The sequence below is a fragment of the Homarus americanus genome, unplaced genomic scaffold (genome assembly GCF_018991925.1).
Source record: "Homarus americanus isolate GMGI-L3 unplaced genomic scaffold, GMGI_Hamer_2.0 scaffold26351, whole genome shotgun sequence".
In the NCBI taxonomy this organism is placed as follows: domain Eukaryota; kingdom Metazoa; phylum Arthropoda; class Malacostraca; order Decapoda; family Nephropidae; genus Homarus; species Homarus americanus.
This window is the reverse complement of record NW_024724368.1, coordinates 5021611-5039703: the sequence shown is the minus strand read 5'-3', so window position 1 is coordinate 5039703 and position 18093 is coordinate 5021611. Positions and strand designations below refer to the sequence as shown.

The 18093-nt window shown below is 42.2% G+C and overlaps 1 protein-coding gene across 7 annotated transcripts in view; it reads right to left on the bottom strand.

The window, feature by feature from the left end:
* Window positions 1-352: 352 nt before the first annotated feature.
* Window positions 353-18093, bottom strand: part of LOC121864201 (proton channel OtopLc-like) — an 83237-nt gene continuing 65496 nt past the window's right edge. For 6 of the 7 annotated variants that reach the window (XM_042363222.1, XM_042363218.1, XM_042363219.1 and 3 more), the window contains 6 exons: window positions 4847-5112; window positions 4487-4698; window positions 3401-4367; window positions 3073-3248; window positions 1878-2930; window positions 353-1238 (listed from right to left, as the gene is read on the bottom strand). In XM_042363222.1, coding sequence (XP_042219156.1) covers window positions 1119-1238; window positions 1878-2930; window positions 3073-3248; window positions 3401-4367; window positions 4487-4698; window positions 4847-5112 — 2794 coding nt within the window. In that variant the 3' untranslated portion in view covers window positions 353-1118. Of the gene's footprint in view, window positions 1239-1877; window positions 2931-3072; window positions 3249-3400; window positions 4368-4486; window positions 4699-4846; window positions 5113-10109; window positions 10382-18093 lie in introns of those variants that run through there. The other variant, XM_042363221.1, reaches the window with a different exon arrangement.

Here is an 18093-nt window from a genome sequence, read left to right as displayed (position 1 = left end):
TCTATATTATATGACTCGTGTTTTTATCGATTGAAAAAAATCTTTATAATTTCAAATACATATAATTAAATATAAATGTTTTTTTTTTCAGATGACACAGATGGGTACTTTAAAATATTTTTTTATATTCTCATTGAACAATTATATCGTTATTATTAAGCTAAATATTTTCTTAATTTTCTTCATTGTGTTTAGTAAAGAATATCATTAAGCTTCGAAAACAAATAAAAAAAATTTTTGTCACTTTAACGTTTACACTTTTTTCTTCTAATAATTTTGAGAAGTTTAGTGAATTCAAGTTTCTCTGGTGTGGAAAAAATATATATTAGGCAGGTGTCTCAAAACTAAGTTATTATAAATCAAAATTATTTTATTTGGCATAGGTACAACTTATATTCATTACTGAATCACTTGTACTTGAGCTTATAACTTATACATACTAAGTACAACATGTACAGCTAAATACAGAGGTAATGCCCGACGTTCAGGCCTCTTTCGTCTTTGTCAGCTAATTAAAGAACTCTTAGACTAAATACTCTACACGTCTCCGGTTTTATACATATCACAATAGAGTGTGTCGACCCGACCTGCCTCCTCACAGGACGGCGCCGACTTGACCAGTGTATCACATGGGGTCAATATCTACAGTGTATGGCATCATAAATACAGGGAAATGAGCAATGAGGACGAGTCGGCACCGCCTGGGCCAGTATGTACAGCGGATGACTGGCGGTGCTGCGCCCCCTGGCCTCACCGACACACACATGGACAGACACTTGAGTCAACAACGTTAAGTACAGTATTTTATTCCTTTGTAAAGTTGCAATAATTATCGGTTTATTGGTAAACAGGATATGTCATCACAATCACATCTTCCTATTCGTTGTATTCATAATAATAGTAGAAGTGACGTCTCCATTTTTTTTAATGTTATTTGGTAATAGTGTTATGGTGCCGGTGTGGGGGAGGACGGGTGAATATGTACAGATGCGCACATGAACTCCACGACGCTGGAGGCGCCGTATAGGGAGGGTCCCTTCCCGCAAGGTGTCGTCCATCAAGCGGGGAAGATGCTAGGATACTGGACCCCAGAAGGTCTAGGGACGCGACGGGACCATCTAATGGGACTCTTCGGCCTCATAAGACGCCTTCCACATGTCCGCAAGACACACGGACGAGTGGAAGCGGTAGAAGAGCGCCAGCGGCAACGTCAAGTGTGAAAGTAAAGTCCACAGCTCCTTTAAGGACAAGAAAATATATTGTTAGTCATACAAGTTTTACCACTGAAACGTGAAACAGCTTCGATATTACTAAAGTAAATTTTTTTGTTTGTATATCTTCCGGAATAAGAGAAGCGGACTATTGAAATGCGCATTTTTTTAATCCCCATATTATAACATTCTTGGCTAGCATTACCAACCTTAGTAAGAGTAAGAATTAACGAATACATTAATTTGTTTACATTTACTAATATTCTTCTTCTTTTGGATCAAATTAATAGTTTCATTTCAAGTCTAATTACACTACCCTGATACTACTGCAAGTCTAATTACACTACCCTGATACTACTGCAAGTCTAATTACACTACCCTGATACTACTGCAAGTCTAATTACACTTCTCTGATACTACTGCAAGTCTAATTACACTACCCTGATACTACTGCAAGTCTAATTACACTACCCTGATACTACTGCAAGTCTAATTACAATACCCTGATACTACTGCAAGTCTAATTACACTACCCTGATACTACTGCAAGTCTAATTACAGCACCCCTTAAATTAGATACAGTACTAATAAAGCAAATATAACAAACTCTTAATTGTCAACTTTGTATGACCAAATATCTAGTACAGATGGACAACCACAACTTACCTTGCCGTAGAAATCGTACAGGGCGGAATTGCCTTCTTCACTCTTAATTTCAAAGGTCTGTAGTAGCCACATGGCCACGTTAGTAACCACCAGGTAGGTGATAACCTCGCGTCCCGGCTTCTTGTGCTGGAGACTCTGTGCGTTGGAGCACCGCCTTAGACCGTCACAGATGAGCGCAGTCTGCAAGATCACCTGACACACTTGTAGTATGGAGACAGCAGTGGAGAGGACAAGTCCACCGTTGATGGCCGGGACCATACTCAAGAAGGCGTAGAGGAAGATGCAGGGCAGGCACACGTACAACAAGATGTCGTCAACGTTGCTAATTTTGTGTTTTATTATGTCCAATATCCGGATCGAGTTGTAGGCGACGATGGCCGTAAATAACATACACGTTAGTAGAAGGACTTCACTGATGCCGTTGACATAAATCCCAAGCTGCTTGCTGTCCTCAGATGCCGAGAAGATGAAGAATAATATGATAGATATTACCGTGGCGACGGTCATGAGTAGGCCAGCGAACAGTCCACGGTTAGAAGCGTGACAGTCCACGTAAATGATAAGGTTGGACGTCAAAGTTTTGGTATTGTCTTCCTCATAGGTGACTTCCACTGAAGGAATGTGTGTGTGGCGATCGAACTTGCCGATGTTTTCCCAGAGAAGGATCCACAACCCCACCATCAAGATGCTGAACTCGATGCTGAACGGGAAGAGGTACGGGGTTGTGGCGTTGATCATGGAGGACAAATGAGTATCCTTCTCACAGCCATAGTTGATGGACCAAGAAGAAGCTGCAGCCGCTGTGAACTTCCTCCCGACGTATTGCTGAGTGTCATCGTCCTCCATTTCGTCTGAGTCGTCTTCATCACCACCACCACTTATCAACTGTGCTGCGGTGGTTGTGTCTGAGCTATAATTTTTTTCTGAGCTCTTTTTCAAGAAGATGGCTTGGAGAGTCTCTTGTAGGATGGTATAGATCCAGAAGCACAGAGAAGAGGCGATGCAGTGCATGATGCCGAATCTTGACAGAACCAGACGACGGTTGATGATCAGCTGTAAAAAATATATAATAATTAGCACCAACTTCTCTTGTAACTATATATAATGCCACCAACTTCTTTTTTGTAAATCGTAATATAATCTTAAGTTACCACTTTAAGGAAGTACCTATTAACGAATAAATTGTATTACTTACATTGGAGTACTTGAAGATGAAGAAGAGCTGATAGAAGGCGTACACAGGTTGTAAGACAGACATGATGACGTCAGTGGTGCAGGTGCAGTTATCAAAGACGGGGTCCTCTTCTGTCAGGTACAAGATCTTCTGGCCAAGATTCAGACCAGTGTGGATCAGGTAACCCAAACAGAAAACTGTTGAAGGGAAAAACAGTTAATGAGAAACTTTTCTTTTTTCAATTTAGTTATGTTCATCCGTTCTGTGATACACATGGAATAAAGTTAATTACAAATTGATATTTTATATTTAGCAAGAAAATAATAGTTTCATATGGAGGATGTGTTACCTGTAGCCCCGATCTTGAGGTAGAGAGAGCCGCCGTGACCACCTGAGGTGAAGCCGTAGTGCTGTGGGATGGTCCTGGGGGCCTCGGGCACGTTTATACGTAGCTGGTACTGCCCGTCACCTGTCGGCTCTAAGTGCACCTGGTCGTCTTTATTTACTTGTTTCGTCTTGGCCTCGTCAAGTGTTCGAGATATGAGATTGACGTAACGTCGGACATCCACATGTACATAGAAAAGCCAAAGTAACTGTGCTACTATTAAGAATACGTTGAATCCCTCTGCCATTGCTGAGTCATGGCCGCTGAAGGTATCAGCTAAGTATATAACGATTCCCAACATGACCAAGAACACCGCATACATTATGCTCAGATTTTTACTAAGGGTGAGCTGGAATCTTGATTTCTTCTCTCCCTCCTCGGTGGGCTGAGGCTCCTGAGGGTCGTGGGCGTCAGGGTGAGTGCACACACCGTCTGTGTGACAATTGACTAATGCTTGTTGACTCTCCACAATCTTCAGTCCACCGCCGGCGATAGACCCCTGGGACCCTGAGTGGTGACCACCGGAGAAGCCTGCGGGTGAACCGTAGCCAACTTCGCTGTATATGGACTGTGTGTCGTGCAGGTTGGGGTACATGTTGGGGACTGGCTGGTTAGCGTTGAGGGACACCATGGAGACGGAGCGTCCCCTTGAGTTGCCGGGTAGTCCAGCCACCTGAGGAGCAGCACCCTGTAGGTTGAGTTGGAGAACCATGCTGTGTCTGCGCCCTTGGCCGTAGTTGACCGGCGAACCAACGGCAGAGGGGGGAGGTGAGGCCATGTTGGTTTCCGTGGAGGCACGAATGAGAGGAGGAGGAGAACCCACGGGGAGAACCACCGGGGTGGGTTCTGTGTGAACGTATCCTTGATTGTTCATCCCACTACCAGCAGCAGACTTACGACAACCGTGTGGTGCTTGTAATCCGTCCAAACTCTGGAAAAACAGAGAAAATGCTATCAAATACATTGAACACATTAATCCCATAGAATATTGACAAGATGGCCAAATTCCCTTCAGTACAATGTTACTCAGAGTGAAGGTACGGTACTCACCTCACAGTCGGAGTCGGACTGGTAGAAGGATATTTCCTGGTGGTCGTTAGTCTGTGGTTGGCCTGCGAGGTCGTCGATGGAATCTGGAGGTAACGTATGATTTTCGTTAGGCGAGAAGGCGTCGTGACGGATCACACCAGATACTGGAGCAGCCCAGGAGGAATATTCGGACGGTACCCCCGAGTCAGAACCGCTACAGAAACTGGCAGACACTGTGAAAGACGGTGACAAAGTTAGCGAGGAATTGTTAGAAATAAATGTCCAGTACTTGTGTTGTGAATTTTATATCACATAACTAAGAAAAATTCATATTGGTGAATATTGTAACTTGGTATATGCAAAATAACACAATTAACTTACATTGTGTTTGTCCTGGGAAGTTCAGAGTATACTCGGGGTTGGCGGATGTGTGCACGTGGTCGGGATTCGCACCGCCGTTGCCCTGGATGTTATGGGCGTGGGCGTTGTGGGCGTGTGGAGAAGGGCCTGAAAAGTGTGGCTGCAACTCCGGCGGTGCGCTCACCTTCCTACGGCGATGAGGGTGTCCAGTTGGTAGCCCGTGTGCCACTCGACGGCGGCTTTGTGCTGGCGACACAAGAGAGCTACTTCCACTGGCCTCGCTCTCACTGTGGGGACAAAACACAACAGGATAAGCATCTTCTGCAGTACAACTCGGCAATAATAACTATTATGAAACAATTACGGAACCAAAACTTCGGTTATACCCAAATTATATTCTCTGCAACAAACTTTATCAAAGTTATTCTTACTTAAATACTTATCTATTAAGTTTTACAAAATATAATTGATCTTAAGACATTTCCAAACACACACACACACACACACATATATATATATATATATATATATATATATATATATATATATATATATATATATATATATATATATATATATATATATATATAAAATGAGGCTAATATATTCATTTTAATACACAATGAGTAACCACAAACAAAAAATATATTCAGAGGGAAATCAAGGAGCAACTGTGAACTGATGAAAACCTCCCTACCATTCCTGGAGTAGTAGTGCTGAAGCGACAAGTCCCACCTAATCTAACCTTCAAATGTTGATCGGACAATAACCTACCTACTAACCGTCATCGTAATATAAAGTATAAATAAAAGAGTTTATCAGCACCTCCAAGTAATCCACCGATGGCAATACGAGGCTACATCCAGACGCGTTGACATCTCCGAGAGCGAACACATGACGTTAGACTCAAAACTTCATTGATAACCTTGGCATACACGATAAGACTTCAACCTTTTACAATCTAACTGTAACCTAAAGCAGCCAGTGAGTTGACAAAATATACTATTCACTACCTTCAAGATGTTTGCAGACGGAAGGAGACAAAACTCAAATAACAGTGCCGCCACAAAAAAACCCGGAGGTCACTAATATCGCAAGAACTGATTTATTCCTTAACAGCCGCAGTGCACATGTCAAATAAGTTTCACGAGGTAAGATTTACTACCTATAGAGACTTATGATAGTTAGGCACGTTGGAGCTTTGTATACAGATAATAAAAGTTAAACAGTTATAGTCTGTGAGTTGATGTTTCGTAAATTATTCTTATTTGAAGTATTTAGCTACAACAGTTTGAACATTACGCTTTCGTTTACACAAGAGAGATTCACCTTCATCAATTCATTAGCAGACAATGACAATATGCTCATACATAAACTCTACAAGTGTAAACTTACTATGAGCGTGAGATGCTGTGTTCTGTGAACTTAATAATATCAGTATTCTCATAAGGCGACTCATTAACCAGGCGACTGTACTAAGAGTGAACCCCCCAAAAAATTGTAGCCTAGTGCGTTATGCTGGACGCGTAATGTGTTCATTACTGATATGAGAACTAAAACTAGTATTATATTTCCTTCCATGGCTTCTGTAATAAATTATTTTACATATCAATAATATTTCTGCAATGTCTATAAATTGTATAAAACACAAGTTCAATAAAATATGAATCCCTCAATATTTCTTCATACGGATATTCTGATATAGCCTTTTTCATCAAAAATAATAGTCCCTCAAAATATAAGTCAAAGTAAACTTGCCAGCCAGCTTCAGAACTGACAACAAAAATATTGACGGAGAAAATAAATCTTACATGGTAACTGTGTCAAATTTCACTTGTCATCTTGATTAATTAAAAATATAACAACGAAGTGGTTTCATATCCTCATATCCACGTTGGAGACACGTGGTTTATCATTGCTAGAGACACGTGGTTATCATCGCTAGACACACGTGGTTACCATTGCTAGAGACACGTAGTTAAATTGCTGGAGATACGTGGTTATCATTGCTAGAGACACGTGGTTGCTATTGTTCATTGTTGGAGACAAGTGGGTTAGTATTGTTGAAGACACGTGGTTAATCCGTACCATATTAGTTTCCCTTAACAGTTCACTATCAACGTTTTATGCTTCAGTAATCACAAGTCTCTTCATGATCTATAATAATATAATCCTTCGGTGTTCTAAATGTCATGACCATCAGCTGGCTATTGAGGACCAAAAACTGGTCCTCGTCTCTCGTGTTTGGTCGGGGTGAGCATAAGTATTCTATGGTCTCGGTTCATCTGACATTTGTCGCTATGTCAATTATTAGGTTTCACTCAGAAGAACTATGTATAGTTATTATTGTATGTCTTACTTCTATGAAAACAAAGAAATGCTAATATAGACAATGATAATTTTCTTTACGGAACAAGTGGTAATTTAACACTCAACATATTTCAGTTGGTACAATGTAACAGGATACGAGATACATGGGTGAGATTTATTTCTGGTGAACAAAAACACACAGTTTCTATTCTAGTGGATCCTTGATCGAATCTCCACACGTGTAAAAGAATAGGCTGAGAGTTTTATTTCCTCAAAATTTGTAAGCGACAGCGGAAGCCGAGTATGCTTATGGCTAGGCTACTTTTCTACTAGAAAAACACTCGTACAGTACTGACCTTCACCAAACTGATGCTCAGTCGTATCTTGCAGCACTTTTACTTCCTAGTTTTCACTTAACATTTATGGCCAATGTATCATCAGCCGTTTTAGGCCATAAAAGTTGATTGGGCTGGATTTTTTAAGATAAATTATAATATCCCGCTATTTTTTTTCTTTCTGAAACCAGGAACTTAATCCATTAAGTTCTATGGGTAGGGGGGAGTCATAGTATCCGTTCCATTCAATAAAGCGAAGACTAATCACATACAAGAACAGGTGCATGACCATTGCAAGTATATCATAGAGGCATGGAGTCTACCCAAACAACGGTAATTATTATTGATAACACCGTCAGTTCTAACTCGTGACTATAGAAAGGTTATCATGACCGCTAATGTGAGGCGGGAGCGACAAGGATAGCGAGGTCGGACTACCAATACTTTTTTGTTGATCTCTGGACGCAGTGAACATACCGAGTAAAAGGTCAGAGGTTATATCTCCCGGCAGACGCATTGTTTTGAGTCCCAACCACACCCTAACGTCGACGTGATCCAAACTGAGTAATAACTGAAAATTAAAAGTAATATTAAACTATGAAATTTATATTTTCCATTACATAGACAAACACTTGTTTTAAATTTACGATGAGAAAAGTAATAAGATTTATTACCTGAGGAAAATATGGAAGTTATATATATATTTCTCTGATGGAGTTGATACAATAATCAAGCTGATCACCTATGAACACTAAAGCTGCCAAAGAATTGTATATTTCCCGTCGAGTTATCTTCACTTGTCATAACTTAAACCTGTTTTAGATACGATACAAAGAAAACCTCTGTAATTCCTAGATACTTATCACAGTTTACTGTTATGTAAAGCGAATCTCGGGCAATAAGCAAAAACGGTGACACACAAGGTTGAAGGCTGCGTCAGGTGGCTTCCCGACACGTGATGCCCGCTGGAATGTGTAATAGTATTGTCCCAGTCGTGTTAGGTAATAAATCTGTTGTGATATAATTGTCTATTGTATTGTAAAATATGGTATGTGAGTGAGTAAATGTGTGTTGGGGAGTGAGTGAATGGGTGAGATTGAGTGAGTGAGTGTGCGTGTGAGTGAGTGAATGAGTGTGTATAGAAGTATATTTGTCTGTGTAACAATTTTACCTTTGCTCAGTTGCGGAATTTTGTTTTTATTCTAAAATGGCTGGTAATAGTAGGGTGACATCACCTACCTCTGCCTCCACATCTTAAGTCCTGTTCAACACAACCGTCAGATGCGGCGGTGGACCCCCACCCAAATTTGACCTTTACAAGTAGTTTACTGAGGTGTGGTTCGTTTCAGAATAGATCGTACGGAACTCAAGGGCAATTTAACGTTCAAATCGAGGAAACTGAACGAAATCTTATAAAACGGATAAACTGATGGAATAGATTTGGCTTCTGTTACATACCTGTTTTGTTTACGTATTCGATTCTTTATTATTTTTGTACTTTATTAATGCAAAGAGAAACCACGTTAACAGGTATTGATTAAACACGTTAAAACACTACAGACTAATGGATTGAGATGATTACTGTAAGTATATCACGGGGACACACTCAGGGTTTGTCAGCTGTTATTGTGACCAGGCTACCACACCCAACGTGGACAAAAACTGGAGTTACAACCACTCAGCTGACCATCTCGTTTCGCCGCCACACTTTTCGTAAATTCAAAATAATAGACGATGGTTTTGTCACAAGTTAAATATTTGTAAATGTTTAAACTTTCTTAATTATTCTTAATCAAGTTTGCTGTAATTAAACTTGTGGTTTGTAAATTAATTCAGAAAAATAATAATTGATGGATCGCCTGGCGTCAACACCTCGCTTCCAGAACCAGATTAAACCCGGGAAGTTCCCCGAGTGAGTTTTTTCGGTGTAGGCCACGCAGGAAAAAACAAGTAATTGCATTCAGCTTGTCTAAACAAGATAAATCTAGCTCTTGAGTATCCAAACAACAGCCCCGGTTTACAAAAGACAAAGAACAATATTTTCAGAATTATGAAAGAGTAGGTTATCATAGTTACAATTTGTTAATGAATACCTTGAGATAGTGTTAGTGTGTGTGGCTCCACTAAGAAAGACAGTTAAGATATCCTCACTATTTCCGATACTAAAAAAACAGACCAAGAAGAGCAAGTGCGGGTCAATATTTACAGCGGCCTCGACTAACCTCTTGGTAGGTGAACAGGAAACTCCCCCACACTGGTGGAGGCCGGGCTGGTACGGCCGGTCTTAAAGGTCATAGCTATTCGTTTGGTCTCCTACCTAGACTAGTCGAACTGCTTCTGTTTATACGCACACTATCTCGGAAAACTTGTTTACATCACGAAGACAGAAGTTACGTGGCGCAATTATGTTGACAAGTTACAAATAAGTTAAAGTATTTCATCAACGCACGATATATATTTGAATAATAATCCTCTGGCATTAGAGTTTACACTGATGAGATAAGCGGATATCAATAAAATTCTAAATGAATCAGATTGTCAAAGAGAGAGTAAGTCGACGTGTCAAGCGGATTTCACAAGAGAAAGCAAGTCGGGAGAGTATTGAAGAGAAACTGTTGAAGAAGGTACTTACAACTCACCTAATACTGCTGAGGACTAGATGTAGAGGAATCCGTATTGTCGCCATTTTATTTTATCCGCAAGAAAAACTGGTAAGGTTACGAGTGAGTACCAAGTCTCATAACTATATATGAAGCTGTCACGAAACTGTCAGTAGCACACCTAACATGTTCCAAACACAAACACTACCATCCACTTTATCTCACAAAGTCTCCTTAAAAAGTTTCCTTCAAACACTTTTCACGTGTAATTAAGAACTCTCTTAGTGAGGCTAAGACACAAACACTGGTGCTAATTACCGCAGAGGGGAAGAACACTTCTTCGATCACAAGGTATAATCCACCAACGTCCGAGTATCAGGTACGGTAAGTCTTCTGTAGCGATAATCCCTTGCTGGCGTTGGTCGTTAAGTCTTGGTGCTGGAACTCCCCGTAGCTGCGTGTGCGCCCTCCGTGGCTTCCAGACCAAGTGAGGGTCCTGGGATCCAGCGTACAACGGCAGAGTCCTTCGTCCTTGGCGGAGGATGTGTGACTTGTGGAGGGGCCTGGCCGTGCGCTGGGGAGTAGTTACGGCCCCAAGACCCCGCCCCCAGAGACTAGGGGACTCCCCGAGCTACCAGCGCGGTACTTGGAATCCTGAAGCCATTTTTTTTCCTTTGCGCAACGTAAACATTTGGGATAGTTGAATATTAAGGATATACTTAATATTTTATCGAACCTTCCTCGCTTTGAGCTCCTCTAAATAACTGCTAATACAACGACAGAGAAAATAACAATAGGCAATAATCTTCACCTCGAGGACAGCTTAAGGTCACATCCCTGGACATCAACAACACCGACGGGAGCAAGAAGAGGTCCCGCCCGCGGTCTGTAAAGGTCTTTCTAAAAGGTTTTTCAAAAGACCAATACAACTGTCCCCTAATTTCAGACGACCACTCTTGTGTGAGTTTAATGCCGAAGTTGAATAATATGTCAGATGGTATACTGTATAGGCAATATTTTGTCCAATATCTTGACTTAAACTTAACAATTAGCTATTTAAGTTCAGATTTACAACTAGCTGCAATATATAACACCAAATTAACAACTAGCTATATAACACCAGATTAACAACTAGCTATATAACACCAGATTAACAACTAGCTATATAAGTTCAAAACATCTTACGAACTTACATTAGCGTCACGAGTTGCAGATACAAACAGACGAACCAACCGCTGCGTGACGACCAAGACACTGATAGAATTCCTCTTTGCATTCTGTCGTCAAATTCACAAAGTTGAGACTAAAAGAACTTGTAGCTTCAATGACAATAAAGCTCTTCGTGAGGGTCAAATGTTTATTGTCTCGGAATAACAATAACTGTCACGTGATGTCATAAAGAAATATACGGTATAAATTATATATTGTCCTTCAAGGGTAAATAATAATATGCTGTTAAGAGTAAATATAAAGATAAATATAATGTTTAATAGTCAACATCTTCGACTCAATTTATAACCTAATCATGTGTACCTATTGTTGCGTCCATACAATGAGTTCACGAACTAAATGTAAAAAGAATCGACTAGCCTTTTTAAACGACGAAATATAAACCCAAAACACACCTTAATTAATAAATGTCTAACACACCTGTACTGTAGTTACACCTTGCAGCATACAACAAGCACAGATCATAAAGCTGCAGGAATGATGTTTGTAACCACCAATGTTGAAGAAAATAATCCCACACCACCAGCCGTCGTCGTCTTGTTTCACGCTGTCCTCACGTGGGCGAGTTGCTGAGTTGCTCCCTACTGGCTAAGCTAAACTCCCACTAATCATAAAAAAATTCCAATCCCTAACTACTTCAACATATTTATCAATGATTAGAAAATATAAATCCATATAAAACCATGACTACACACGGGAGAGCTTTGAACACGTATGTCGTCAACCAGGATCTCCATACGAACTGTAACCTCGAATGTTGTTTAATGGATCTTCTAGCTAGCTGTTGTTGCCACACTCCTTGTCTGCCTTGTGTCTTCCACGTCCTAAGTTACGCAAAGTTTGGTGACGTATGGGATAACTGTTGGGTGGAAGCGACGAGAGAGAGAGAAGGCTGGATAATGTGGGAATATATAGAGAAGAGGAGAAATTTGGGAGTGTTCGAATGGTGTTGACATAATTAGCAAGGATGAGAGAGAGAGAGAGAGAGAGAGAGAGAGAGAGACTAGACCCATTAAGCATCATTATCATGTGTTGCTGGCGGGGGCAGAGGAAATGATATAAGTGTCGGCATTACCACGGGGAATGTAAAGCAATATACTACACCGGACGTAATATATTATTATAGTTATTACAGGTCATTACATTACTATTTCAGCCAATAACAATAGAAAATTTCCCTTTCTTGAAGAATATTCATGTTACCCGCTCGTGTGTATGTGTAATATACCTGTATATATACACACACCAGATAGAATAAAACCAATTCTTTTATTTCTAAGTGTTCTGAATTTAACATTTGCCCAAAACAACAATAACTGACTGAAAACAAAGAACGGACATGTCTTTTTCTGTAGTTCACCGACCCACCGCTGACTCTGCCATCAGGTTCTTCTTCTTCATCAATGCAGGAGTTGTGAAACTGACTTTTTTAAAGAAATCCCAAACAGTTACCACACTGGAGCCACCTGGATCAGGGGAACTCCCGAGACACAAGCTCCGCCCACCGTGTTCCGTCAACGCTGCGAGTCGAAGGACCGCCATGGCCCTACAACCACCGTGGGCTGCAAGATCATCAGGGGCCCCACACAACTACCATTAGCCATAAATTAAACAGGGCCCTTAGGATCACCGGTACCCCTTACAACCACCAGGGGCCATAAATCAACCAGGGCCCACAAGACCCACAGGGCCCACAGAACCACCATGGCCTACAAGCCCGCCAGGGGCCGAAGGATCACGGGGCCCACAAGAATCGTTGTACCTTGTAACACCTCCATGACTTCAAGATCAGCCACAGCTGCATGAGAACTATTACAGGCAGGATCTTCATCTCCTACAGGACAACTACAGGATACAGGATCACGGACTACCACAGCCTGCACGTTCATGATAGACTTGGTACGGTTGCCTCCCTCACCATCCTCTCTGGTCTTGCGCGACTCTTTGTTCAGATGCTTTTTACCTATTATATGACTCACCCGACACACACACACACACACACACACACACACACACACACACACACACACACACACACCCCCTGATTTTGGTGGTAATCGACCCTGGTCATAGAGTGATAGTGGAGAACTGTCCGAGGCGGAAAATTTGATGACTTGAAAGAGCGAGTAACAAAGACATTATCTTTAAGAGTTCATATCACTTATTCCTCCGCTCGGTGGGATGTTTATCTGAAGGTGAAACACGAAGGCTTCCAAGAGTCAAGAGGTGAACTTGGTTATGGCGTGGCCTTACGGATGACAGTGCTAGACCCGACAACAAAGGACTGGAAATTGGAGAGCGCAATGATGGCTGGCGGGCTGAAATGACAGTCCCACGGTGTTTGTTGTGTCCACGATGGAGAAAGTGGAAGTAAGGTGAAAGGAATGATGGAATGACCTGTGATGTTAACTCCCTTAAACACCATAACAATTGTGATTCGGTATTAAAAACGAAGAACATCCGGGAAGTCGACGGAACCAATGAAATGAAACCCGGATGTTTGAGCAGCCAATCACCGCGCTGGGCTCGTGTGTTGCGTCGCTGACTTGGTTGAGTAACCATCTCACAGCTACGAGAGGTGCAGGTCATAGTAGAAATGGCGATGACCTGCCTGAAGGTGAAGACAGCAGGTGAATGTAAACCACAGATGGAGAAGTGAAAGGAGAGCGAATGGTAATGAGGAAAGGAGAGAAGAGAAGGAAGAAGACTGGTAGCAACGAATGACCAGTTGGATAAAGGAAACTGACAATAAACTACAACATGGCTGATGATAAAGGCATCTAGAAAGTAAACAAACACCTTTTAAATTTATGAATACAAAAATGAAGAGATTAACAATAATAAGAAACACTATTGATAAAAAAAGGGAACACAAAGAATCAACAACAGGAAATATGAGAATCGTCGGCAAAAGAGAATAAAACGTAAGAACAATAACCAAGAAACACTAACTTGAGCAACACTTGAAACACAAACGCCACTAATAATAACTTACAAAGACTCAGTAACTAACGAACACTAATAAACACATGGCGTCAAGACCTCTACTGTGCCCTCAGTCTCGTAGACGAACAGGAACAATGAGAAGACAAGGTAAAGTTAAGCTAATGAGAAGAATTACTGGTCTTAATATGGCATAAAAAACAATAATAACAATAAAATAATATGGATAATGAGAAAAGTTTACCTGGAGTCTGGGAGGATCAGGTGAGAGTCTCAACCAACGGTATAGGGGCAACATGACGCGCCACAAGACTCACGATTTATTCGGTTCTGGTATCAGCACTATAACCCATACTAATAATGACTGTTTATACCTACCTTTACTCATTAACATCTAAAACAATTTCCGCAATGATAAAACAAATTAACTAACGACAAATAATAATAAAACACCAAATGAGTTGATAATTACAAAGCTGTGAAACAAAAGTCAACACGAGAGATGAAAGCAAGAGGGTCATGCAGCCAGCCAGTGTGAGCCAGTGACACCCCTCTCCTGGTACGGGTCGTGGGAGAGACTCGACGATTCAGCAAGATAAGAAAGATTATTGGGGGAAAGAGGCAACAGAGCACTAGGAAAAGCTCTTGTGTAAATAAAAACATTCTTATTTTTGTCTAGCAGTTCCAGGGAATTATTAATATAGTGAGATTAAATGACACAGTTGGCGAGAAAGCAGCAGTAATAACAACAACAATGTAAACAAAAGTCAAGGCGTGAGACAGCAGGCAGGTTAGGCGCCCCCAGCACTAATAGTCTGGTGGTAGAGGGGTGAGGTGACGATGGTGTTTTGGAGAGAAGGTTAAGGAGGAAAGGGGAAAGATTTACACGTTTACCTATGTTACCCTTCTTCATTTCCTCCCCATGACACACTCCTCTCCCCTTAACGTGTCAAACTCTCCCGCACGTCATGTCCCACCTTCGAAATACATGTCCAGTAATATCCTTCCAAAATTAACCACACTTCCATCCACTCCTTTTACATGTTATACAAACCCTTCCTGACACCCCGCCCCCTACTACACCCCGTCCCCCCACACCCCGACCTATCCTCTCACCACAGGGCCTTCCCACTTGAGTCATGCCTTCCCCACGTCACGTACTCTCAACCTCCACCTTTTCCCTCCTCACGTCAGAGCTCCACTGGGCCATTAAAGAGGATACTGAGGCACGACAACAGAGTAATAACAGAGGAAGAATGATCATGAGGGTTGGGTGGGGGAAGGACCGTCGCGCCTGACACTGATTCCGCAAGTTTGGGTCAATATTGACAGAGCGGACGACTCCAGGCCACGGCCACACCTGGGGAGAGAGGGTGGGGTGTGTCATATCTGGGGACGGGGAGGAGGAGCGACGTATTAGATGAGTTTAAGGGGTGGGTGTGTGGCGTGTGGGGTGTATGGGGGTGTGGGGGTGTGTGTGTGTGGGGTGTGTAGCGTGGCGTGTGTGTGTGTAAAGGGGGTGAGGAGCGTGAACAGGGGACGTGTATATAAAGAGGTGTGTAGGACGTCCGTCGAGATGTCAGGATCTTGTAACTTATGCAATTAGAATGGAAAGAGAAGGGGGGACCAGGAGTAGGACACGAACGAGATTGGAGGAAGCCACAAGTCCTCGAGAACTGTTTACGCGTCGATAAAGATCTTGGAGAAGCTGAAGAAGGCCCTGAAGGGAGTCTCAAAACCCAAAGAATCAGGTCAGGTCAGGTTAGGTCAGGTTGGGCTGGGTTAAGTGTGATATTATTCGACGAAGGCGAGAGACTGGTGACGTAGGACACACACACACACACACACACACACACACACACACACACACACACACACACATGTCCAAAGCCACGTTAAGAACACAGTGTAAAGCAGGAACAGAGTAAGCTACAAAACACTGGATCAGGAAGAGAGAGACACACTGAGCTGCCACACTGCCAAGACACACATTGTGAGATTACAAAACATCGGAATAATTTGTCATAATAAGTTAGTCTAGTTTTTAGGTCATAAGAGGAAATAGGAAGTATACAGTACAAAACGAGTAAGTAAACATCAGAACTGAGAGAGAGAGAGAGAGAGAGAGAGAGAGAGAGAGAGAGAGAGAGAGAGAGAGAGAGCATGTGTTACTCTCGGGGTTGGGTGTAAATGGGACTGCCCAGTATGGGCCATTTGGCCCGTTGCAGTTTCCTCCATTTTTGTCTTCTTATGTTCTCAGTGGCCACAGGCAAAAAAGTGACTGCTAGCGGATACACTAACTGCTACAGCTACTTTCGAGGAAATCCGTATTACCGTGGGCACTACCTTACCCCCTTGCACCACACCTCTAGGAAAACTTCAAGATCGTCGTATGATAAGACCCGTTCAGCAAAAGGTCGGAGTCTACCTTTTTTGTCTCAGTCAACTAAAGGCCGATATTTTGCAACGCTTGTATCTATGTTTACAGTAGCAGTAGTTTGGCAATAGTTCACACAAAAAAAGAATCCTGAAATGTGGCAGTGAATTGCTTATGGATTTATCAACATCCATTCTTGGCTGTCTCGGGAGTGGGGGAGAGGGGTTACAGGTACCAGTCATCACAAGGAACACCAATTAATAAATGTATGTTTCTTTTGCTTCATGTTGTGTGACGCTGACCAAGTCTTTCACCTTGGTTGAAAAAACCCGATTCATCACGTATTTAATGATGAGTCTTCTTATCATTTAATGTATAAATTATCAATTCAGTTATAAAGCATCTTTAGATATTCACCACTTGCACCTGTATAATAATCCCCCAGAGGTCCTGCAGCAGTAAACAAGAAAAATGTCAAGTGGTTGAAAAACTTTCAGATATGATGAGTTTTTAACTAGAACACAGAAACAAACGAGACATCTAAACCATCAACCTGACAAAAACCGGTGGTTGGGCAAGGTGGTAGAGCCAGTGGTCACCCAAGGCGGCAACAACAACAACAACTCTGCCTTGAGGCTGGTCAACACACACACACACACACACGCCCACACCGCCACCACACTGCACTCTGCTCTTTACGGCGGCCCTGGCACCGCTCTAGTTCCTCCCTCGTAAATATCACGTGAGATCTCCATCATTGTGAACCATAACTGATGCTTATGTTCGTATATAGAATAACATCTATCTTATATACATCTTTTATTCCACAGTCTAGACTCTATACAGTACAATTTGGGCATTTTCTATAAAGGCACCGTAAGTGTTTCTCGACATTCGTCACACACACACACACACACACACACACACACCCACTAGCACCTAAAGACGGGACAACTTCGACATTTTCTCGATATATATTTTTTCCTTTACTGCACCCGTTATTTGCTCCTTGGGGAACCACCAGAGTTTCTTTGCATTAGTAACATTACAAGAGACAAGGGCAGCTGAGGTCTTCTTACTGGTGGCAGCGGTGAGTTTTATCCTTAACCAAAGATGTTTTATTCTGTCGAGTCTCCTGGCCGGTGTCTCAGGGACTTAGGAGGTAAAGATCACAGCTTTATTGAGTTTTTTTGGTGAAGAGTCTCAACTGTTCAAGAGGTCTCCTGAAATGCTGAAGGGAGGGCATCTGGGTCACTAGTGGGATAGATGGTGGGTAGCTGAAGAGGGGGATGAGTGAGGCGGGGGTGGATGGGGAAGGAGTGAGGAAGTGGACGGGGGAAGAGGGGACGAGGTGGGTGGAGGAAGAGGGGACGAGGTGGGTGGAGGAAGAGGGGACGAGGTGGAGGGGGAAGGAGTGACGAGGTGGGCGGGGGAAGGAGTGACGAAGTGGGTGGGGGAGGGTGGGACGAGGTG